General features: G+C 35.7%; 1 protein-coding gene across 13 annotated transcripts in view; it reads right to left on the bottom strand.

The window, feature by feature from the left end:
- ELAPOR2 (endosome-lysosome associated apoptosis and autophagy regulator family member 2) overlaps positions 1-23,752 on the bottom strand; it is a 276,913-nt gene that overhangs the window by 140,539 nt on the left and 112,622 nt on the right. For 11 of the 13 annotated variants that reach the window (XM_063634909.1, XM_055272846.2, XM_063634921.1 and 8 more), the window contains 8 exons: positions 22,458-22,653; positions 19,644-19,791; positions 16,772-16,858; positions 14,761-14,866; positions 13,566-13,718; positions 12,884-12,972; positions 1,463-1,643; positions 249-377 (listed from right to left, as the gene is read on the bottom strand). In XM_063634909.1, coding sequence (XP_063490979.1) covers positions 249-377; positions 1,463-1,643; positions 12,884-12,972; positions 13,566-13,718; positions 14,761-14,866; positions 16,772-16,858; positions 19,644-19,791; positions 22,458-22,653 — 1,089 coding nt within the window. Of the gene's footprint in view, positions 1-248; positions 378-1,462; positions 1,644-12,883; positions 12,973-13,565; positions 13,719-14,760; positions 14,867-16,098; positions 16,135-16,771; positions 16,859-19,643; positions 19,792-22,457; positions 22,654-23,752 lie in introns of those variants that run through there. The other 2 variants (XM_063634940.1, XM_055272852.2) reach the window with 2 other exon arrangements.

Raw genomic sequence — 23,752 nt, 5'->3', positions numbered from 1 at the left:
GATCCTCAGTATCTACTTCAATACTGCCTCAAAAAATGCAAAATTAATAGTTTGTTCTTGTATGAACATCATCTGGCTGTGACACCACATTTACTATTTTTATGGTACAACCAGAAGATGGGCAAGTAGCCAAATGATAAGATTAAAGTTCCTCATACCCATACTTGGCATGTTTTAGAGAGCTGAGTTCAAGAATGAATGATGTCTCTATTGCTGAAATATATCAAGTAGGCTGATTTTGAATTTACCATTCATTCCATCGCACTTTGAATTCCCAACATTGAAGCAGGAAGTTTTCATGTTGCCAGGAAGGACATTCCACCATTTATATTCAAAGCCAAGTGCAGGCTCCGTTCCTGCTGGACATGGTCTACATTCTACAGGAGACAAGTAGGGTCAACAATTAAAATTAAACTGTATCTGGACAACTTCTACTTCTTCTGTTCCAAACACTACTACATTACAATTAGCAGGGAGAGAAGTGGAAAAAAAAAGATATTGGACTACCAGTTCCCTCAGGATGTACTAACTTTTTCAAAAGAAATCTGGAAAGAACAAAATTCTAGATATATTATATATATATATATACATATACTTGACTAAAATGAAAAAGGAAAGGGACAGAAACAAAATCTCTAAAAATAAATTTTTCCTTCACGTCTGGGAGTAGCTGCTAATACTTAATTACCCTCCATAAAAAGAGTAACTACGAAACAAGTTCAAGTTCTCCTGCATGTGACCTTAGAATCAGTTCTTCCACCTTATGAATAAAGAAAGATTTCACTCTTCCTATTGGTTATTCAACTTAACAGAATATTAATACCATTTATGAACTGATTAATTGAAATTCAAAATATTGACTATGTTGAGAAATGGTTGGGAGTTGAGGGGCTGGGAAAGTGCTGGGTTATAAATAAGCCTGATTTAAATTGACATCTGCAAAATTGAAAGAGAAGGGTCTTTTCCAACCATTTTTAAATGTAGCCACTTTGCATCATCACATCAGTAAGAAAAGGAGTAGGGAAAGAAAATATTTCACAAATATTTATACCTGCTGCAAAAGTACTACAGAAGACATGTTTAAATGTCCTTCTCAGTGATGATGAGCCAGATATTATCCACCATCCTACAGACAAGAAAATTGAGCTTCAAAAGGTTTAAACAACTTGGATGAATCACACTATTGGTAGCATGGGCGACATAGATTCAAATCCAAGTCAATTTGGCTTCAGAGTCCTTTTTATGCTATCTCTCAAAGGCTCTGGATAGTAAGTATACAACATGGCTATATTCAAGCCATCTATCTGCAACTAAAATATTACAGTTGACTGCAATTTTTGTCTACTAAAACTAAAAGAAATTCTGTAACCACTTTCCATAAAAATAATTTAGAAAATGGTCACAGTAGTCTAACAAGATCATTTTGCTAAAGGCCCAATTATTGGACCAATTGACATCCCACCTTTGGTTCCATCTGAAAATGTTCCAGGAGGACAGGGATGGCAAGAAGATGATCCATTGTTATAAAATCCAGGGTTGCAAGGTGGACAATCCTTCTTCTCTCCAGAAGGGGGCAATCTAATAGCATCTGTGAGATCCTCCCGGCAGATTTTGGGCTCTATCCACTTGTACATTATCTGTGTCTAAAAAAAAAAAAAAAAAAAAAAAAAAAAAAGCAAACCAAGTCATATAACATGCTTATAACAAAAATCTTAAACTGGCAGCAGAGGAAAAGTACAAATGGTGACAGAATAGAAGGGCCAGCTGACAGAAGCTAAAACATCAGTGACAAAATGAAAGAAAAGAGAGAACGTTGGTGGGGAAATGACTGTTACTTCCACCTAAGCTATCGGTGGCCTTCCCTCATACACAGCATGTTCCTCATCATGAAATAACTCTTTAAAATATAGGTAACCTGTTTATCACCCTTACTCTTCTATCCATTCATTTACTTTATTCCATAGTTGACATAAGTTTCTACGCAGCAACTTGCTTTTCATTTTGAGACTTCCACTAACCTCTTCCTTTCCTCCAACAGCACATTTCATTATGCTTTGCACACAGCAATCACAAAAAGGTTATTTTTCAAAAAGAACACATCAAGATTCACATTTCAATCCTGCTAGTTCATAATATTGGTAGTGTTTCTCGGAGTCTTTTTCAATAAACTGATGTTAGACTACAAGAGCTGTAGCTAAAATATTTACCCCAGAGGCTTCTAGGTCCTGATCCATGTGCTCTGAACATCATGATTAAGACAACCTCTGCCTTCAAGGAGAGCAGTCTTTTAAACTCTGCCCTTTTATTCTCTCACACACATTCATTCACCCCCACACAAAGCAAAATATAAGAAAACAGCTGTAACTCAGCCAAACCCCAAAAGCCATTATTATCAAATTTTTATTCTCGTTTTTAAACCAGAAATACCAAATGGGTTAGCCATTCAAAAACAAAATTGGTATGTTCAGTGGAGGAAAACAGAAAAGGAATTCTAAATGCAAACATAAAAATAAATCAACTATCTAATAACTAAATGCAGCATTTTTAAAAGAGACTAAAAGTTCCTTTTCTTAAACATATAATCTGCTAAAAGTATTTTTTCTCCTTTAAAACAACTTCTGCAATAGGAAGTCCACTATTAAAGCTGGGGAATCAAAATTAAAGGCAACTGTCCATAGCTATTTCCAGTTAGTAGAAAATCATGTATAATAACTCCTTTAGGCTACCCAATTTTATTCTCAAGTATTCTTATGGAAGAGTAGATTAACTTATCTGAAGAAGGAGGCTTAAGAAAATGATTTAAAGGTAAATGTCTCAAAATAATTATAAATAACATTTTTTCTTTTTACAACTCTCTTTTTCCACATTCATTTTATGACTTGCATCATGATACACTTTAACCAGCCACTTCACACACCTGCCTTTCTTATACCATCTGTAAAATAATGGCTGCTCCTGCTGGGGATTCCTAAATAATTGCAAAAATAAAGGGGCTCTCAATTCCCCTTAAGAAAAGCAATATAAAATTCAGAGAATCTAAGCAAATGAAACATCATCATATTGGGGAGATTACTTTCTTAAAATTCTGGTTTAACAAGCATGGAAAACAAATTTCAAATCCTACTTAATTCACTAATTTGCTGATTTATTTTGACATTAATACAAATGGATTGCGTTATGTGTGAGCTACTGCATAGTGAAAGTAGTTGGTTCCCAGGTGGGAGTGGGGGGCAGTGCTGACACCCTGTACTATGTAATCTTCTGAATCACTTTGAGAGGTAGGTATTGCTATCCTCAAGTTTATAAATGAGGAAACACTCCAGACTAGAACTCTTAATTTGCCCAAAAGTCAAACACAACTAGTAAATGGTAAAGTAACATCAGTCAACAAGATTCAGTTTGGTAAGGGTAAAAATAATAAAATATGCAAATATATTTTGAGAAGTCAGCTAACCACATGACTTTCAATACATGCAAACTTCTTAAAAATTAAAAAATGTACACCACTTTAAAATACTTTAAAACGTAGAAATCAAATTTCAAATGCTCTATAGTAAAAGTTTTATTTACAAAGCCTCTTGTTTCACATGGCAGATTGATTCTCTGCCTCTCTTTCTAATGGAGACAGATGCTTTCAAGTCTGGCTGACTAGATAAAGATAATAATTAATATTAATAATACTTAGAACCAGAGGGCTCCCAGTGCAGGTGAAAAACCAATAATCAATTCATTCTTCGGCAAGTTGAGATAAAACTATGAAATGTCTTATAAAACCAAAACCCTAATAAAGCAAAATTTATCAGTTTATTATTAAGATTACAAAAGAGATCCAGTCTCTGTATTCATATATAGCATGAAAAAAAACACATTTTTGAAAACACACAGAGGTATCAACTGAAAGCTGATTCTCATAGATTCTCATATAAAAACAGAACTCAGAACTGGGAGGACTAAAATTTAGGCAAATTTTGAGACTGGCTTTGTCCACAGTTGTCTGATTTATTTCAGTTGTCACTTCACAAATGCACTAAGTCTTTATAGATTAGCTGAACTCATCAGGGCTAAATTACATGTGTTTTTAAAAGGTCTACCAACTGACCCTAACCTAACTGCCTTGTGCTCCATGATGTTCTGGCTCAGGTGGTCTCAGCCAAGCAGGCAATTTCTTATCTTCCAGGCTGTCTCAAACCTTGATCTTTTCCAGTTGCAAGCCACTGGGCACTCATCATTTGTCTCTCTTGGAATTACCCACACCATGCTGCCAACTTGTATCTGACTCCTCCTTCAAAGCCATGCTCAACATGTACAGTTGTGCTAAGTAGGTCATCAGCCTGCCCAAATACATATCAGCATTCACCTACCTTCCTTTTCTATGAAGACTTTGATGCTTTTCTCTTTTCCCATGTGTTTACCTCCTTCTCCTCTGATATGTTTTAGATTTCTGTCCCCATGCAAGTCTTATGTTGAATTATAATCCCCAGTGTTGGAGGTAAGGCCTGGTGGGAGGTGATTAGGTCATGGGGGCAGATTTCCCCCTTGCTGTTCTTGTGATAGTGAGTTCTCATGAGATCTGGTTTAAAAATGTGTGGCACCTCCCCCTTCTCTCTCTTCCTCCTGCTCTGGCCATGTAAGACATGCCTGCTTCCCCTTTTACCATGATTATAATTTTCCTGAGGTCTCCTCAGCCATGTTTCCTGTACAGCCTGCAGAATCATGAGCCAATTAAACTTCTTTCATTTATAAGTTATCTGGTCTCAGGTACTTCTTTATAGCAGTGTGAGAACAGACTAATACATCCCCTAAATACTTAACAGCTTTGACCATCTTCTGCCTTTATGTGGAAGACACCATGGAAATTTAACATTTTACTGGCAGTTCAGGGCTTTAATCAAGAAAATGTTGTAAAATTAAATTGTGGTGACTATACTAAAAACACTGAATTATACTCATTGAATGAATGAATGATATGGTATGAGAACTATATCTCAATAAAGCTGCTTTAAAAAAAGTGTTAAAAACAGACTATTAGAAAAATTTTATTTTAAACACATTCAGAAATCCCTAGTCTCTGAGAAATTCCATGTTCTCCCATCTTAGAAACATAGGCTCTAAGTACATTTGACTTGCTTAAATCCTGTGCACAGAAAGGCAGATCTAAAAACTGAATCCCTTTATACCCTATTTTTAATATCCCCTATATCTTTGTCCTGCTATATAATTTAGAAGTACCGTGTTACAGTCATTGAGCATTTGGAATAATTTGCAACACTGAAGATCATTAAAAGGCAAATAAAATATAAGACATTTGAATATCAAGCCACTAGCAAAATCTCTGTGATCTGGAGTTCACCTCTTCAGAGATGAAGAAGTTGTATAGCCTAATGCCTCCTTCTAAGAAGGCTCCCTTTTAAAACATCCTCCCTACCAGGCACTCTTTGAGCATCGGCAGAAAGTTCCCTAATTGAAAAAACATGCCATTCCAGTATTGGGCAGCTCTGTTTGTTAGAACATCACTACATCCCACTGGAATTTACCTTCTCTAAGTTCACCTGAGTTCTTCTTTTCTAAAATTTCCCTTCAAATACTTGAAATACCCTATTAAGGAAATTCTCACTGAGTACCTACTATGCATAGGACAAAGTACTATGGGAGATTCAAGAATTAGGCAAACTGCTCTGAAAAAGGTTGTAGTCTAATACTGATAAGACAGGTTCACAGCTACTATAATGTAAAAACTGGAAAACATGAAGGGGATACAAAGCACTACATTTTGAAACAGACTATTTGAGTTAGAATTCCAGACCTAAGACTAGAGATGACTAGCTATGATCATGGGGAAGTTACTTAACCTCATCAAGCCTCAGTTTTCTTATCTGAAAACTGGGTACAGGAATGCCTAAATTACACAGATGTTGAAAGAAATTAGAGGCAATGTTTGAATATGTATACACATATATATACACACACATGCACATATGAAGACAGTACGTTCACAAATATGGAAATGATAGCTGCTTGTGGTATTAACACTACCATTACTGTTACAATAATTACTGTCTCATCATCATCTTCTCCAAAAGAAACACAAAATGCCATGAGTGCCCAAAGGAAAGATATCAAATCTCTGTAAGACAAGTAGAAAACATCACAAAGATGATCATGATTTTCCATCCTTTGCTGTCTTTCCTTCTACCCGAAAAAAATATTTCCAAATATTTCAATCATACTTTATACAAAATATCCTGGCCTCTGTCCTCTAGATTCTTCCCCTTTTGTCAAAATTTTCTCATACTGTATGCCAAAGACAGAACACAGCACTCAAAATGTGACAATCACTCATTCATTTACTAATTCTCACTAATTCAACAGACGTTTCACTATCTTCTATGTGCTAGGTACTATACTAGGCTTAGAGATTTTTTTTTAATGAGTAAGAACCAGTCCCTGTATACAGGAAGCTGAGAATCTGGTAAGGGAAATGATTAAGTATTTGTGATAAAGTGATCTTTTAATCTATAATCTCTATGTAAGTATCAAGAAGGTATGTGCAAATTTCCATGGAAATTCTCAGTATACCAAGACAATCTTGCCAGACCTATTTATGATATTTAAGAGTATATGATTTCTATGAACCTGTGAAAAATCATTCTCTTTTTATTCTGGTAACTGTAACCATCTTTTTCTCATTGGGAACTGATCTGTGTGATGCTGAAAGGAACTGGGAATTACAGAGTTTGGCCTCCCCAGCTACAGGAATTTGCAGGTGAACTAAGACATCCAATCAAAGTATCCAACACTCCTGGTGAGAATTATTGGTTGGCTATGGGCTCATGATTCAAGCAAGGCCAATCAGAGTATTTTCTGAAGCTTCAGTCAGTGTTTGTAGTATCAAGAGCTGTGAGGATAATAGTGGCTTGGGTGGAGATGACAGTGAGCATCTTACAACACCAGAAAGGGCTTGCCTGAGAAGGAAATCAAATTGAGCCAAGAATATTAGCATTATACAGCAAGAGAACATCTTAAAATAATTTGTTCTATATTGACTTCCCAGTTAAATGAGTCAACAGGCTCCTGCCTCCTCCCCTCTCCATTCCTCAGTTTTACATTGGTTTGAGTCAGGGCTCCCATCCAATTTCTGAAACATATTTTTTAAATTCATTACTAGAGAATGTATAATCATCCCCAAGCACCCATTGAAAGGAAACATGTGAATCATGTCTCACAATAGGGGGGTGGCGGGGAGACAAACACTGCACAGGTTACTCTGCCTTAGTGTAATACCCAAAATAAATAAAATCTTAAGTCTTTTCTGTTTACTAGCTCCCACACAAAAATAACCTTTTCTCCACTCCTTTTTGTAGTGGATATGAGACAACCTTTGTGGATATGATACACAAGTGAGAAACTTGCTGTTTTTAACCATAAACAGCTTAATTGAAAACTATTCTTTGTATTCTTGTGGCGGAAGGATTTTCCCCACTTTAAATAGCTGTTGCATTTTTTATTTGGTGATCTAGGTCTTTTAAAGCTTGGATTTCCCTGGAAATCTTCTTTGCAAGTAATTATTTTCTCTTTTCTCAGCCCTTTTATATCTGAGAGTTTCTTTCACACAAATAAATTGTGATTTTACTAATTTGAGCTCATTGTTCAAACACACTGGAGTCTTTCTGAATCTTAATTTTATCATTCTTATCTTTATTGATTCACAAATTGATATACATATTCTTAATGTCTTTATGAAGTTAATCATTTTTAAATAAAATGTTGAAAATAACTCATCTGACTTATATTCTTCTTTGTATGAGTTACAGTATGTATAAATGACTTGCTATATTTATATTCCTATGGCAAATATATATATAAATATATCAAATATATATATACAATACTATACTCCAAGTTGATATTCATTTATCAAATCAAACATTTTATATGTGATTCTTCAGTTAGTCATATATCCACTTAACTATATCATTTAGTCTACAATTCTTTATCTTATCCATAAGGAAATCATGAGATGCTCTGTCAAATATCCTGCTAACATTAAAACACATCTTCTCTTGATTAACTCTTGCCCAGTGTCACTGTTACCTACATAATATAGCTGAATTTCCACCCTGCCCTAATTCTGCTTATCTTTAAGAAACAGGATGCCTGTGATAAAAAGTTCCCTTTGTAACCAGACCAGCTGAGACTGGTTAGAACCAAGATAGATGACCAAATGACTTAAAAGATCTCAGGTTTCATTATAATCTCACAATTTTATTTCCATACTAAGTGACACTCCCACCAGTGCCATGACAATTGCCATGACAATGGCCCAAAGAAGCCATAAAAGGACAAAAAGGAAGGCAGCACTCTAGTTCCAGGAAGTTTACTGCGGATTTCTGGAAAACACATGAATATTCCTCCCCTCGCTTTTCATGTCCAACCCCTTCATTAGAGAAATCCTATATTTTAACTCCCTCACCCCTCACTAATAGAGAAATTGATTTTTGAGCCATGCTCCCACTTCTCAATTCCATGACCCTCGAATAAAGCCTGCATTGCTTGACATTCACTTTCAGTTTCATGTATTTGTTTCATGACATTGAACAGGGAAAGACTTCATCTTCTAGGGGACTAGGTTTGTTGGTAAAATCACTGATCAGCATTCTTTTGAGTTAAAACATCAAACACTGAATTTGTATATGTGCTTGTGTGCACCTATATGAATGTACCTCATTTTATGTAAGAAGTGGGCACTAATTTTTTTAAACAAAGCATACATAAAAATTTCAGCTCCCTACTTAAGATAATTTTGTAGTGAATGCTTATTGAGAAGTGAATATTCTTTAATTTATCTATGTTATACATCTCTGTTTTGCATATACTAAGCTTTAATTCAAGTAAGCCACATTTAGGAAACCTCATTTATTTACCACAGGGAATAATGTCATATAAAAATGTTTTGTCTCCTTGAGACTTTCATAACCTAAGCATGGGCCAAGAACACCTAGTAATTCTCCATGTTTGTTTACTTCTCTACATCTGTATAGTGCCTTACACAACTTGATACGTAGTAAGTCCCACAAATATCTGGTGAGAGAATGCCTTACTGTATATATTAGGAGATTTAAATCCTTGTATCTCTTCACTCAATTCAACCTGGTTTCCATGTTTTAAAACGGCTCTTTAAAGCCACCATTTAATTCAATGTTGCCAAATCCAATGGATGCTTTTCAGCCCTCATCTAGGTTGATTGTTCAGGAGCATCAGCCTTCTTAACCACTCTAATCTCTGCAAATACTCTATGACAGTAACTCCCTTGGTTTCTCCCACTTCTCCAGCCATTTTCCTCAAGGCATCATCCCTGTTCATCTCTCCTAGCATTAGCTTACTTCTAAGCCCACTCTATGATCTCCCTGCAAACTTTTACCCAACCCCAAGGCTTTAATTGCCAGCTATTTGCTATAATTCTCAGATTCACACAGCTACCCCAGATGCTCTACTGAGCTCTAGACTGATGTACATAATAGCCCTTCCAATATCTCCTCTTGCCCCATCTCACAACTTGGTCAAAACTGTACTCATGGGCTTTCATTCCTTGCCTCCAGACCTTTTCTCTAACCAAATAGTACCTTTACCAACCCACCTTTAATACTTTCCTCCCCCTCCATCTTATCAACCATCACATTTTGTGAACTTTACTTCCTATTTCTCTAATCCATACTCTTCTGTCTATTCCCTTTACCATCGTTCACTTCCTTCTTCTCTCACCGGGAGAAGGGCATTATGAGACTTCTAAGTGTTCATTCATATCCTCTCTAGTCCCCTTCTAATCTTGTTTATAAAACACTGCCAAAGGGATCTATATGAAGTATAAACCCAATCACATTGCATCACTCTGATACCAAAAAACTTGCAGTGATTTCTAAATGCTCTTATGATAAAGGCCAAAATTCCTAATATGGCCCTATGAAACCATGCCTTTTCTAGCAATAGCTTATGTCATTAACTGCACCTAATGCAATCCCTTGCCCACATCCCCACATTCTGGTCACACATCCTTTTAGTTCTTCAAATATACCATGCTCCTTCCCATGTCAGGTCTTCACCATCCCGCTCCCTCTATCAAAAATGCTCTCCTTCCATGGCCTTGCCCAGTTTTAAAAACAGGCTGAGGTCTTCCCAGACTGGGTAAGAACCTCATAAAATTCAAACTTCTCTGCTGTAGCACTAATCCCAATTGGAAATAATAATTCATTTTCTTTGATTGACTGTTTATCTCTTCCTCTAGAGTCTAGACCAGTGGTTCTCTAAGTGCTGAGATCCTGGACCAGCAGAATCAGAATTACCCGGGACCTTCCTGGAAATGTAAATTTTCAGGCCTTCCTCCAGACCTACTAAATTAGAAAATCTGGGACAGGGCCTTCCAGGTGAGACTGATGAACACTAATGTTTGACAGCCACTGCTCTACATCTATGGAGACATTTACATTTTTCTTCTATCCTTAGCTCTGCCCTCCTTACCCAGTATTCTGTAAATAACCAGTGCTCAGTAAAGATTTACTAAAAGTATGAATGAGCAAGCCATTTCACATTTCTCATGATGTTTATAAGAATCTCTTAATTAGGATTAGAATAATTTCAATTACCAATTAAAATTTTCCTGAAAAACTTCCCCCACAGGCAGAAAGAAATCTAAGCAATCTATTTTAAACTAAGATTCAAAATAAATACAGAAAACTTGTAACACTCCTATGTCATGTCGATGGTAATGTTTGGAATCTATATGCCTCAATATCTGATTTCCTTGTCAATCAACTTGATCCTCTCCAAGTAGGGCAAAATAAGATTAAAGAGAACATAACAGGACAGAGAGAACCAAAACATAGTCATTGAACAACCCAAGAAACATCATTAAACCACTGGCAAATCACCAGGCTATTCTCAGCAAGAATAAAATATCTATTTATGTATTTATTTAAAGAGACAGGGTCTTGCTACACTGCCCAGGCTGGAGTACTGTGGCTATTCACAGGTGCCATCATAGCACACTGCAGCCTCAAATTCCTGCCCTCAAGCAATCCTCATGCCTCAGCCTCCTAAGTAGCTGAGACTACAGGTGCATGCCACTTTACCCCACTAAAATGCCATTTTAAAAGATGAAACCAGAACAAATGAAAATGTTACCACAAAAAATTTCAAATTCACATATGCAATCTAAACTTCATTCCAAATATTATTTCACTAAGTCCCCATTGCTTTACTTCTGAAGCCAGAAACATTTATCTTGAAATGTCTTAAATCGCTTTTCTTAAAAAAAAATCACTGAGTTTATAAAGTACTAGCACATTGTTTTCTTCTATACCAAGAACATGTTCAAATTTCACTCAGACCCAACAGAAAAACATAATTTGTGTGTATGTGTGTATACAGCATGCCTGTGCGTACACCCATATACACATATGTGTCTATGCATATGTGTGTATTCTGCATATACATTTAATATACGGTCTTACATCCATTAGGCCCAGGTCAAACAGATTTTGTCACACTACTTACTGCCATTATACTCATGGATGTAATTAACATAATAAAAATACAGCTTTTGTATATTTTCATTGTAGATAAGACAAGATCCTATTTTACATTAGATCCCATTCCTTTAAGCCTCAGTAACATTGAACTGATTATTACATAAAATAAACTAAATTGACTTTTGCCTTACTTATTAATAAGGCAAGTTTAGCTAAGAAAAGTTTATCTAAACAAACATAATCCAAATTACTTTTCAATTCACCTTAATGGTACCTCTCTGCACATATTTTCTAAAAAATCGCTCTTACTTGGCATTATGATAGGACTATCAGGACCTTACTTTACAACTCCTTGTCAGTTAACAGCTGTTAGTTTCAGTTACTGTTCTTACTGAAAGTAATAGTTGTACTTCTTATCATTGCAACTTGCCACTAATTTAAACTAGAATGTACTTGCTCTTAACAATTCAAAATAATATTCCTTAAAAAAACTTAAGGACCTAAGATAATTTTAATAATAATATAACAATCTAGATTAGAATCTAGGGATGCAAAAATAAGAGAAGAAAGTAATAAATTCCCTGACATCTATATATGCTTTCCAAACTAAGTCAAGAAAATAAATGTCATTATTTCAAAGATGCAAACATAAAGAAGCAACGCTCCATAGCAGCCACTTTGATCTCAGTTTCCTCTCACTGACACAGGCTGCTGTAGGCTAATTCTTTAATTAAAAGGAGAGCAGGTCAACTGCAGAGCTCATGTGTGCATTTTTCCTCTGGCTATGTGCCATTTATATGGTACTTACTTGCATTTTCTCAATGCAATTACACAGTAATCTACCATAACCAAATAGCCCATGGCTGCATGGTTTTTACTGACAAAACCTACTGAGTAACCAAATAATTAAAGAGAAGTTACAAGAACTTTCCGTCCTGTGAGTCACACTACACATTTTAAGGCTGTGCTCTCTCTCATGTTATTACTTCTGGAAAAAATATAACTGTTAAAAGTAGCAGTAATTTATTGAGCACTATGTGACAGGCACTGAGCTAGGAACTTTACATTAAATATCTTGAATGTTCTTATGGCAGCTTTATAAAGTAGGTGCCAATATCATCCGTATTATACAAATAAAAAAATTGAGGCCTAGAGACATCAAATAAGTTGCCCACAGGACTTAATGGTATATTTGAAATTCAAAGCCAGGAAGGCAGACTTCAAACCCTAAACTCTAAAATTTCCTCTTTACACTTACATACGCGTGTCATAAATATCTCTCACGAACAAATTAGAGTCTGCTCAAATTGGAAATAAGGTTGCAAAAATATGGGATGGAGTTGATGCAACACTGCTGGTACCTTTCCTTCTTCATCACATGGAGTATGGATCTGGAAATAGTCTTTTGTGGTACAGGGAGGGCGCTCTGTACACTCACTGGATCCTTCCTCTGCAACATAAAAAAAGCGTTTCAGAAATTGGTCAATTATTTTGTGACTCTAAGAAAAGGCAAAAAAGCAAAACAGAAAAAGCAACTAAAAAGTACAACTAAACTTACCAGGGCAATTTAGGTAGAACTACCTAGGTCTAAAGAAAATAAATGCCTATATTTTTATTTTCCCTAGAGCAATAAGTGTTTCTTTGATACACACGGAGTAGTATATCACACTTTTTCCCAGAAGATATTAGATTTCTTCCATCATCGTTGTACATAGGAAATTTGGAACAAATTAGAAGTTTCTATGTATGTCTCTACACCAACAAATCATGTAAAAGTGTAAACATTTTTAGATTAGTATAAACATATCCATAGCAGTTACCTGTGGGGTGTGGAATAGAAAAACAAATCATAGACCTATATTGGGGAAAGTCATGCAGAAAGGGATAAGATGTCATATTTTATCCATTCAACATCAATTCACTTCAGCACTTTGGTTTCAGCCACCACTGCTGTCATACTTTATGGGTGACTTCTGGTTTATAAATGTACACTTGACCAACATACATTTAGAAAGAAAAAAGCAGAGTATAAACTAGTTCTACCTGAAAATTGAGAGTCGTCTTTACACCTTATACATTCTTTGGCTCCTTTCTCAGAATAGGTGTTTCTGGGACACACCTGGCAGTTGAATGAACCTGGTTTGTTGCTGAATGTGCCTGGCTTGCAAGGAAAACATTCTGATGTGTACGCCACCCCTGTGCGGTAATGAAAAACAGAGCGTGGGCGGGGGACCCAATACCAACAAGCAAATCAGCACCTACTTCTGCTCTTACCCAGAAGTGAGGGAGAAATAGGAACAGTAAGGTCAGCCCAAATCTTTTATCTTATTCATCCAGCACTAAGAAAGCATTTATTGTGTACAAGGAACTGCACCATCAAGTCAGCAAACAAATAAGAGATGATTTGATAGAGGTATAATACTTGTATTAACTGAGCTGTCAAAAGACAACTCCACTAACTCAAAAATGAGATAAACCCTAAGGTTCCCTCCAATTCTATAGGCCTATAATTATCTGGTCCTTATGGTAACCTGTTCCCTTTTTTTTCCCACTGCTTATTAAGTCACAGGTAAGACCTAGGAATGGCTTGACTTCTCTGGTTTGTAATTCCAGCCTTTGCCAGCAGATGTCCTAGTGACTAATGAGTTAACACATTGTTCACGGAACAAGCCCACAGTGAACATATTAAAATGTAGGCCAAAGTTTAATAAAGGAGAATCAGTGCTTTAATTAAAAATACTCCTAATTGAGAATGAACCATGCCAGGGTCCATCGACTGCTCTCCTGGGCCAGAAATTACCCGGTTGGCTCAGAGAAGCATAAAAGGTTTAGGAAAGAGTCAGGTCAAGATGTTTATTGTTATTTTTATGGATATAGCAGTGACTAGGTCATCAGTTCCCTGGTAAGCCCAATGTCTGGCACAACAGACATTTCTCAGAGGAATAATAGGGTCTTATTAACACAGAGACATTTTGTTTTTGTTTACAGACATCTAAAATTGTCATCATGTTTACTTTTCTTGCGATGATTAAATAATTTAGTTCAATGGTACGAGAAAAAAAGAAAACAACTGTTGATTTCTCGGGAGTAAAACCAGGGTCTCCAGACCTATATGATTCCCTAACATATTAATTTCTGTTCTATAAACCTTTGAGCCAGCCAAACCAAAACTTAATAAATATTTTCACTAACTATAAGATGTGACTGGTGACTGCTAAAACAGAATGCCATGAAATACCTTCAATTGTGATATTTTTTACCAGCACAGGCTTGACCGCCTTAGAACCCATAAGGATGCCTGTAGTTCTCCAGTAGAGTATGTTTGTGCCTGATTTCAGCATTACCTATAAAGAGAAACATAAAGGCACTCAGGGCAGATAAGCCATGCCATTTCCAAAAGCTACTCCCTTACATACTTTTTCAATCCATATAATAAAACGCCATTAATTTAAAACCCACAGATTTAAGTCCACTGTTAATTCTGAACTAACCTCCGCTGAAGTTTACACTTTCTTAAAAAAAAAAAAATGGAGTTTGCTAATCCACAAAATATATCAAACAGAAAAGAAGAAGAAATCTTCAAGTCTAAACAAACACATAAAATGATTCTCAAACCATCTGCATGAAGTCTTAGTTTATATTTAAAAGGAATCCACTTTAGAGGGTGAAAGTCCCTCAGCCCACTTGTATATTTATAAGTTGCCACTATTTATAAGATCTTTGAGTTCTGAAAACAAAAGGCAACAGAATGAGTTTGTTTCTTTTTAAAAATATATTTAATAAAAATACTGCAACAGTAACAAGAAAAAATAGGACTGTTCTTAGGGATAATCTGATTTAACTCTCTTACTCTAGAACATTAATAATACTATATGTAGTATTGGTTTCCTTTGCTACTGGAATATTTTGCTAATTATAAAATCAAACTAATTTTCTTATAAATTTCATGTTCATACAGGTAAGTGAACTAATTTTAAGAGTTCCTTGCTTTCTTATTTATCCCCCTTATTCTTCTATGCAGTCTTTGGCTGGACAAATTCAAGCTGTATAAAATTACAATCCACCCAACTATTTCAGTGAAGTAGTACATTAAGTAAAAGTAGTGCATTAAGCACTTTCCCTTGTATTAAGTCTTTTTAAGTGAAGAAAGTATATTTGTTTTTAAGGGTTACTTGTACCTTCAAAGCCCAGCTGACTGGGTGTTAAGGTATATGGATATTAAATATTATTAATATTATTCTCAGGTATACAGATTTTTAAAAATATTCTGAAAGGGTATATTGTATTAATCACCCAAGGATGAGGTACCTGCTACAACCACAAAGACAAGGATTGATGGTCACTTATTGAAATAGAGCTTGATCTACATTGTAGGCACCATATTAGGCCCTTCCCACATATCTTCTGATTTAATCATGCAAGATTGTTCCTATTTTGCAAATGAAAACATCAGACACAAAGAGATTAAGCAAATTGCCTAAAGAAACACAACTATAAACCGGAGTTATATATTAAATCCATGTCTCACTCCAAAGAGATGGTGCCTCAAATAATAACAGATTCACTGAATTGTTACCTGGTAATTGCCTTCAAGCATTTAAGGAGCTGTCCTGTAAGGAAGCAGGCAGTTACTTTACTTCACGTAACCACAGAAGGTAGAATTTTAACCAATGTGTGGCAAATAGGGAGGAGGCAGGTTGAGGCTCCAAACATAGATATGTTGTGATAAACAGAGCTGTCCAACAAATGGAGACAGCACAGTATACCCAATAAAACAAGCTTGAATATCACTTGTTGGGCACAGTGCAGAGAAAGATAAAAGGAATTCACAGATCCTTCCAATGAAAAGAGCCACTAATTCGATCACATATGACAGGCACATTTGTAAACTTAGAAACTCAAAAGTTTTGTATATTAGTTTTGAACAGCCTTCTTTCTCATGGATGCCCCTTTGAAAGGGAGGAAAATTAGACTATGATGGGAAGGGGAAGGAAAAGGAAACTAAGAAGAAAGAAAAAGGTAGGAAAAAGACCCTGAAAATTGGAAGCTGAGTCCATGAAGCTAGGGGTAATTTTCTCCCTAACCAGAAATCATCTAAATTAATAGTTAATTTTGATTTTTTTCTTAAAATATACTTTTTTTAAAAAGTTATGAAAGAAAGGGGAAGTTGGGAAAGAAGAAGAAAAGGTTGGGGAAAAAAAAGAAGAAGGAAAAATTGGCAAAGAAGAAGGAAATACAAAGAGACTTACAGAATGAGAGCCCCATTCTCCATTGTCTGTAAGTTTTACCCACTTGTCAGTGGTGGTGTCCATCTCCTGGCACTGATCATTTTGAATCTGTGGATGAAACACAAGAGCCCTAGTAAAGTATCTTGAATAACGGCTTTAATTAAATTCTGTACCCAGCACAGACTACAAGAACCTCGTTCAATACATTCTAAACAATGGCCATGAGTAATTCTCAATAAGTAAACATACCAAGACCTCTGGAGCCTAAGTGACAACTGCATATGACTGAGTGGTTCTAAGTAAACTATCTTCATCATTGTAACAAAAAGCCTAGCTCATTAAAGAGAGAAATGTGGGAGAACACTGACAATGCACACTAACACTGTGACTAACACTGACAATGCACAGAAAGGAGACAAAGTATAAAACAACTGCCCAACTTACCCAAACTTTTTCATAGCTTGCATTCACCATGCAGGCCCAATAGTATAAAAATAAACAAAGCTGTTCTTTATAATATTTGCAGCAGTAAAATTTTAAATTAAAAATAAATAAAGTCCACTTTGTTTTCCATTCCCTAGGACTTAATCCAAATGCAAAAGTAAGTGGCTATGGCCAAAGTCAAAGTTCCAAATTTTTATTTGCGGGTAAATGTTAATCATTTGCCATGCCAATTCAAATGACTACAGATATCTTTAACACCAAACACCTTGTGCTTTCCAGGCAATTCTTCCAAAATGTCAAGGGGTGGGGACACTACTTTTCCAGGTCTACAATGAATACAGAGACATCAAAAAGCTAGGCCACCTTTCCAATATTGCAAAACAGCAACAGAGTAGAATTAAAATAAGATCTCATCACCTATATTCCCACCAAAAGAAATGGCTCTTTCTTTCATCTCTAAATCATTTTGTTTCTTCACTCCTCTTCCCAACCAATTTACAAACATTAAAATGTTCTCCTTAAGAGCTATTCCCTAAAGACTTACTAACTAAAAAATAGACCCTATTGCCATCCAAATACCAGAGAATATCAGCTACTTAGGGTACTTACTTTAATTGACTTTAAGTGTCATATTTGTATTATAAGCATAATGACCATTTTAATGCAAGTGTTAAGCTACTTAAAAGCAGATATGGACCCTGAATATACCTTTAATGGTCAATGTGTAGATAAGCTGAAAGCTTTTTTTATCACTGAAAGCAGACGTCCTATGTTATCTTGACATTCTACTGACATTCTGGAGACGTGTAAAACCTAGGTCTAATCACTTAGTCTCTCTAGGCTTCAGCTCCATCATTATTTAAAAAAAAAAAAAGAAGGGCTGATGAATGAAAGTTTCATATAGTTCCAAAATTAAATACTTTGTTGCTGTAAATTATGCAATGCCCATATGTACAACTCTCAGAGAATGGCATATTTCAATCTGCAAACACTTCCTTTCCATTAACCATTAGTATCATGACCATGAAGTTTTGACCTTCTGAGTCAATAAATTGCAACCTCTAAAGCTGAAACATCAATAGAAGAAGAAACATGAATTTGCCATCCCTTTTCAGATTATAACCAGAACAAAGCCATCACTGAAAGGAAGTAATGAAACTTTATGCCTTAAGGGTACCTTTATTGACATCTCTCAAAGAACTTATTGGGCAATACAAATCTAAACACTTATTCTCACAATTAGATAACTGCTTTGCTTCTTAACTTTATTTCAGTTTTAGCAATGTTGCCAAAAATGTCCAGTGAAACAGGGAATTGTTCACTCTCAGAAGGATTTTGCAAACTAAATGCAGGTTAAAACATAAATCTGTTTGAATGTTGCTTAACATTTTAAACTCATCAAAAGATATTAGTACTAGGAGCCTCCTTAAAAGATACTGTCACATAATCTACTTTATAGAAGTGAATGCTGAGTGCCGGAAGGTTCACTTAATTGCTCAATAACAGTGTTAACAATTACAGAACCAGAATCTCTTGACTTCAAATCTAAAGCTCATATTTTCATGAAAAATCTCTCTTGCTACCAAACTTCTGATTTAGAAATTCCCATTTCCAACAATACAAATTTGTTTTAGAATTTTTAGTACATTTGTTTCTGAAATCTGGACTGCAGAAACGTTTTTCAAGATAGTCTCCCATCTATAAGCACAACACACACTTGGTTTGGCATAAGAAGACAATCTGAGAACATTTGCTCAAGCATTTGTGTCATGATAAATATTTGCTAGATTAGATACTGTTTATTACTAATAGGTAACTTTAGTGGTAACAGCTTATTTTGTTAGATGATTACTTCATCTTATCTTCTGTAATGTTATTTAGTTTCTTTTCAAAGACATCAAGTATCCCATTCATTGATGTTTTTAGACTACTAAATTCACAGAATTGGACACATGCAGCCACTTCTACTTTTGAAAAAAAATTGCTCATAAATACACTTAAATAATTTTTGTTAGCAAAAAAATATTTGAAATTGCAAAGAGAAAAAAAAAACTTTTAAGTGAAAACTAAAATTGGTTTAAAAAACACAGTTTTGACAGAATACTATCTGTAGCTACAAAAAGTAAGGTAAACATGAATCTTGGAGGAAATATTTGTCACACAAAAAGTCTAAACCAAATGGTTATATAATGAGCATAACCAAAAGTTAAACAAGCCCAATGTTATGCTGCAAGGTGAGATCTTGGAGGTAAAGAAACAATATTAACCAGGAAACAAAATATTATAGAAAAAGATTAAAGTTTTCTTTTAACATCAAAAGGTTCAGTTAACACACACACACACAAAAAAAAAAACTGAGGAGGAATAAAGTGGAATGGGAACAACTGACTAAGGGAAATTTACATGAATGTCCCTTAAAAAGTAAATTCCAGAATACAAAAGGTCTTACAAAGAACTCAAAGAAGATGTTGTTGTCGACATACTGGTACTCAAAGAAGACATAGCCTGACTTCTTAAGGTGCACAGCATAGATCAAAGACACCGTGCAGTCATCACGATTAGATTCTATGTAGTTTCCACGAGGGATCCAAGAAGAGCTGTGGAAACAAAACCAAGAGGCATTTTACATTAATGTTCTGAAACCTCTTCTGTTCACAAAACTATGTATCTCAGATTCACGAGTAGTTCCATCAGCAAAGTAACGGCAGAAAACACCAGAAGCTTTTCCAGACTCAAAGGCCAACTTTATTACTGAGAAGAGGTCCATTTCTTACGGCAAATAACTTCCTAAATCTTTTTAAGGTTATACAATTAATCTGCTATGAAACTGTTATTTTTCACCCAAAATTTGATTACCAAATAGATGATAACTAATTTTAGTAGCCTTAGATGGAATTATTCTTTCAGATATCTGCAGTTTTATTTGTAAACCCATACACATGGCAAATCTATAGAAGGGGAGAAAGAGCACCACTAATGATAAATATGTAGATTAATATATAAAGCTATATTTTTTCACCTTAATTTTTTAGGAAGTTGTGTGTCATATGAAATGAACTTGTCAGTGATGGACTTGGCTTTTGAGTTCCTAAATCTTTGTGAGGTTATTTTAAAAGCAACTAATTATGTAAAACATAATATCATTGTATTGTAGGGTTTATAAAATGTTTCTAAATATATGACAATAGTATGAAGATAAGGGTATAGATGTAACTATGCCGTTGTAAAATTTAACATTATATAAAGGTACAATAATAACTCTATGTTACCATAAGGATGCATACAGTAATTTCTAGCCTTTGCAACCTGGGGTTAGCAAAGATATCCTAACATATGACCACAGCAGAAAACTGTATTCTTTCAAATTTTAAACTTCTGCTTATCAAAGGACACTATTAAGAAAACAAAAAAGGCAAAAACCACAAACTGGGAAGAAGTGTTACACACACATGGAGACGTGTGTATGTGTGTGTGCACATACTATATATTTATTATATAAATATATACACATAAGAACCCATGCCCAGAACGTACAGGAACTCCTTCAGCTTAATAATCAAATGACCAAAAAAGAGTAGAAAATGGGCAAAACAATTTGACTTCACAAAAGTTAATAAACACATGAACAATAAACACATGAAACATGTTTGACATTATTATCCAGCAGGGAGATGCAAATCAAAACAAAGGGATATCATTTCACACACACACACACACACACACACACACAACGTGTGCATACACTGGATTGCCTAGGGCTAGAACAAAACAAGACTTAACAATACAAATGTTGGTAAACATGTAGAATACTAGAACTCAAATATACTACTGGTGGGAGTCTACAATGATATAACCATTTTGAAAAGCTCAGACTTTTTAGAAAGTTCAACATATATCTCCTATATGACACAACTAATTAAAGAGAAATAAAGAGTATGCAAAAGTGGACGGAGTTTTGCTCTTGTTGCCCAGGCTGGAGTGCAATGGTGCGATCTTGGCTCACCGCAACCTCCGCCTCCAGGGTTCAAGTGATTCTCCTGCCTCAGTCTCCTGAGTACCTGGGATTACGGGCACCTGCCACCACGGCAGGCTAATTTTTGTATTTTTAATAGAGATGGGGTTTCTCCATGTTCGTCAGGCTGGTCTTGAACTCCCAACCTCAGGTGATCCGCCTGCCTCGACCTCCCAAAGTGCTGGGATTACAGGCATGAGCCACTGCGCTGGCCCAGACTCAAATTTACACTGAGAAAATTACACTAGAAGACACTACATTGAAAAACTTCTGCTTATTCAATTTCTTTTATGCATAAACTATTCCAGGCAGAAAAAGAAGCCTTGTCAGTATCTCCTGCCCACCAAAACAAAGATCTGAGGTCCCACAACAACCTACTAGTACCTTCCTCTAAGGAACTCTTTTACTTAAAACATACACTCTCTCAAGGAAATAATCCTATTATCGAGAGATTAAAATAAAGAAATTGGCATCGTTTGGCAAAAAGACAACTAGAGTGAAAGGAAGGAAGAAAGGAAGGGAGAGAGGGAATGAATATGCCTTTCAACATAGCTAAATAATTCCCCAGCATCCTTAGCTTATGGTAAAAATGTGGGGTCCCTGAGAGGTTACTCTTGTCAGGGGGTAGCCAGAGCCCCAAAGGTGAATTCTCCTAAGCAAATCCATATGAAAGGAAAGTTACATAATTAATACAAGAGAACAGGAAGGGATATAGCTCAAAGACAAATATTTTGTTTTGTTTTTTTCAAAACAGTTTAACATTTCTCCAGCTTTGTCATATGCAAAGCTAATAATCCCCTATAAGAGAGGTAAGAATTAAGCAAAGGTGCTTTCCACCTTAGGTACTTAACCCACTCTCTTTTATAGGAGATAATCAAGTGTCTAAATGAAGGTTATGAATTCTTCCTGTCAGAGGAAAAGAAAAAAACCTGAAAGTATCTGTTAAAAATCAGAAAAAGGTTAGTAGAAACACCAGTGTCTTAAATGTAGTTATAAATATGAGAAAATTGATTTGCTTCTCTAACAGCTTTATTGCATTTTTGCATACAGTGTCTATTATATCCTGAGGGCAATGATTTTAACCTCATGAAAACTCATTGCAATGACTGTCCAAAAAACATGATTCTTTGCAATTAGCTTATCTATCGCCACAAACAGTACCAAGATTATCCTCATCTTCTTTCTGGAAAAGAGCAACTACTTTCTTCTCAAATATTCAGTTAAGAGCCAAAGGCTGCTTTGGATTCTTACTTGTTACAGCCGTCTGGCCTGCTGTCAGAAGGGCCCACCACAGTGTCCATGAATGTTGCGATGTTAGAAAATCCTGCCGGCAATTCATCCCATTCATCAAATTTGATGCCACTGCCCAAGGAATAGGTGCCTTCACCACACTTACTGCATACCTGGTTCTTCATTTCTAGATACTCTCCAGAAGCACAGGAGAAAGCTGGAAGGCAGAAGAATGGACAACCCATTACTTACCCTCCCATCAATTTCCTCCCCTTCATGCTGTCACCAGAATTATTTTTATAAAACTCTGATTGTGCCACACTCTAATGAGAGCCTTTCAAGTTCCCCTTATCACTACATGCATTTCACAATCTGGTTCCAACCTATTTTTCCAAGCTCACCCTTGTCCCACCCTCTTCCAGCCAAAACAGAATTCCTATCATTCCCAAAATATTTAATCTTCTCTCCTGCTGTTGTGGTCTTCTTTCCCAGAGATGTTGGCCAATCCTACCTTCTCCACATGGAACACTCCTGTTCTCAACTCAAAAAGCACTCACTTCATAACAGATCCCTTCCTCTGGCCCAATGGGCAGTCAGTTGTACCTCCCTTTATGGTCCTACAGTGCACGTGTTATAATACCTCCATTAAAGCACTTAATTTATGCTAATCAGTGGATAAGCACATATTAAGAACACTTATAAGTTGATGTGAGATTTTGAGCTTTAAGAAAACAAGGATCATTATTTTTGGATTCCTAACTGTATCAGGCACATACTAAGTCCAAATAAAATGCTGATCCAATGAGTGACAACTAAATATAAAAAGGGAAACAGGAAAGCAGTGCAATAGCTGAACAGGTTATCTCCACTCTGAAACCATGAGCCCACTTTTTCAATATTCACACCAACCTAGTCATTTCTACCACCTACATCTTATTTCTGATGTCAAGCTTTCTGCAGAGTCCGAGAACTGTACCCAGAGATACTAGATAAGACAATGTGAAGAATAGTTGACACACTACAAAAAAGAAGGCTAAGTTATTATTCATTCAACAAATGCAAATCAACATCCTCCAAGTACATGGCTCTGTGCAAGATGGTATTAGTGACTCCAACCTGGAAAAGGGCTTTCTAATCCTTTAATCAAGATATTAAAGAAACAAGAACAAAATGAGACCTCCAAATTACCCAATGAAGAAAAACAAATCTCCCAGCAGAGTGTAAAGCAGCAAAGTCTCACATTTAGGTAGATTCTTCTCTTTTAGAATACATTAGAAAACTCAGCCAGAAATAAAAATAAGCTGATTTTTAAAAAC

The sequence above is a fragment of the Symphalangus syndactylus genome, chromosome 3 (assembly GCF_028878055.3).
Source record: "Symphalangus syndactylus isolate Jambi chromosome 3, NHGRI_mSymSyn1-v2.1_pri, whole genome shotgun sequence".
NCBI lineage: Eukaryota > Metazoa > Chordata > Mammalia > Primates > Hylobatidae > Symphalangus > Symphalangus syndactylus.
This window is presented reverse-complemented; position numbering and strand designations above follow the sequence as displayed.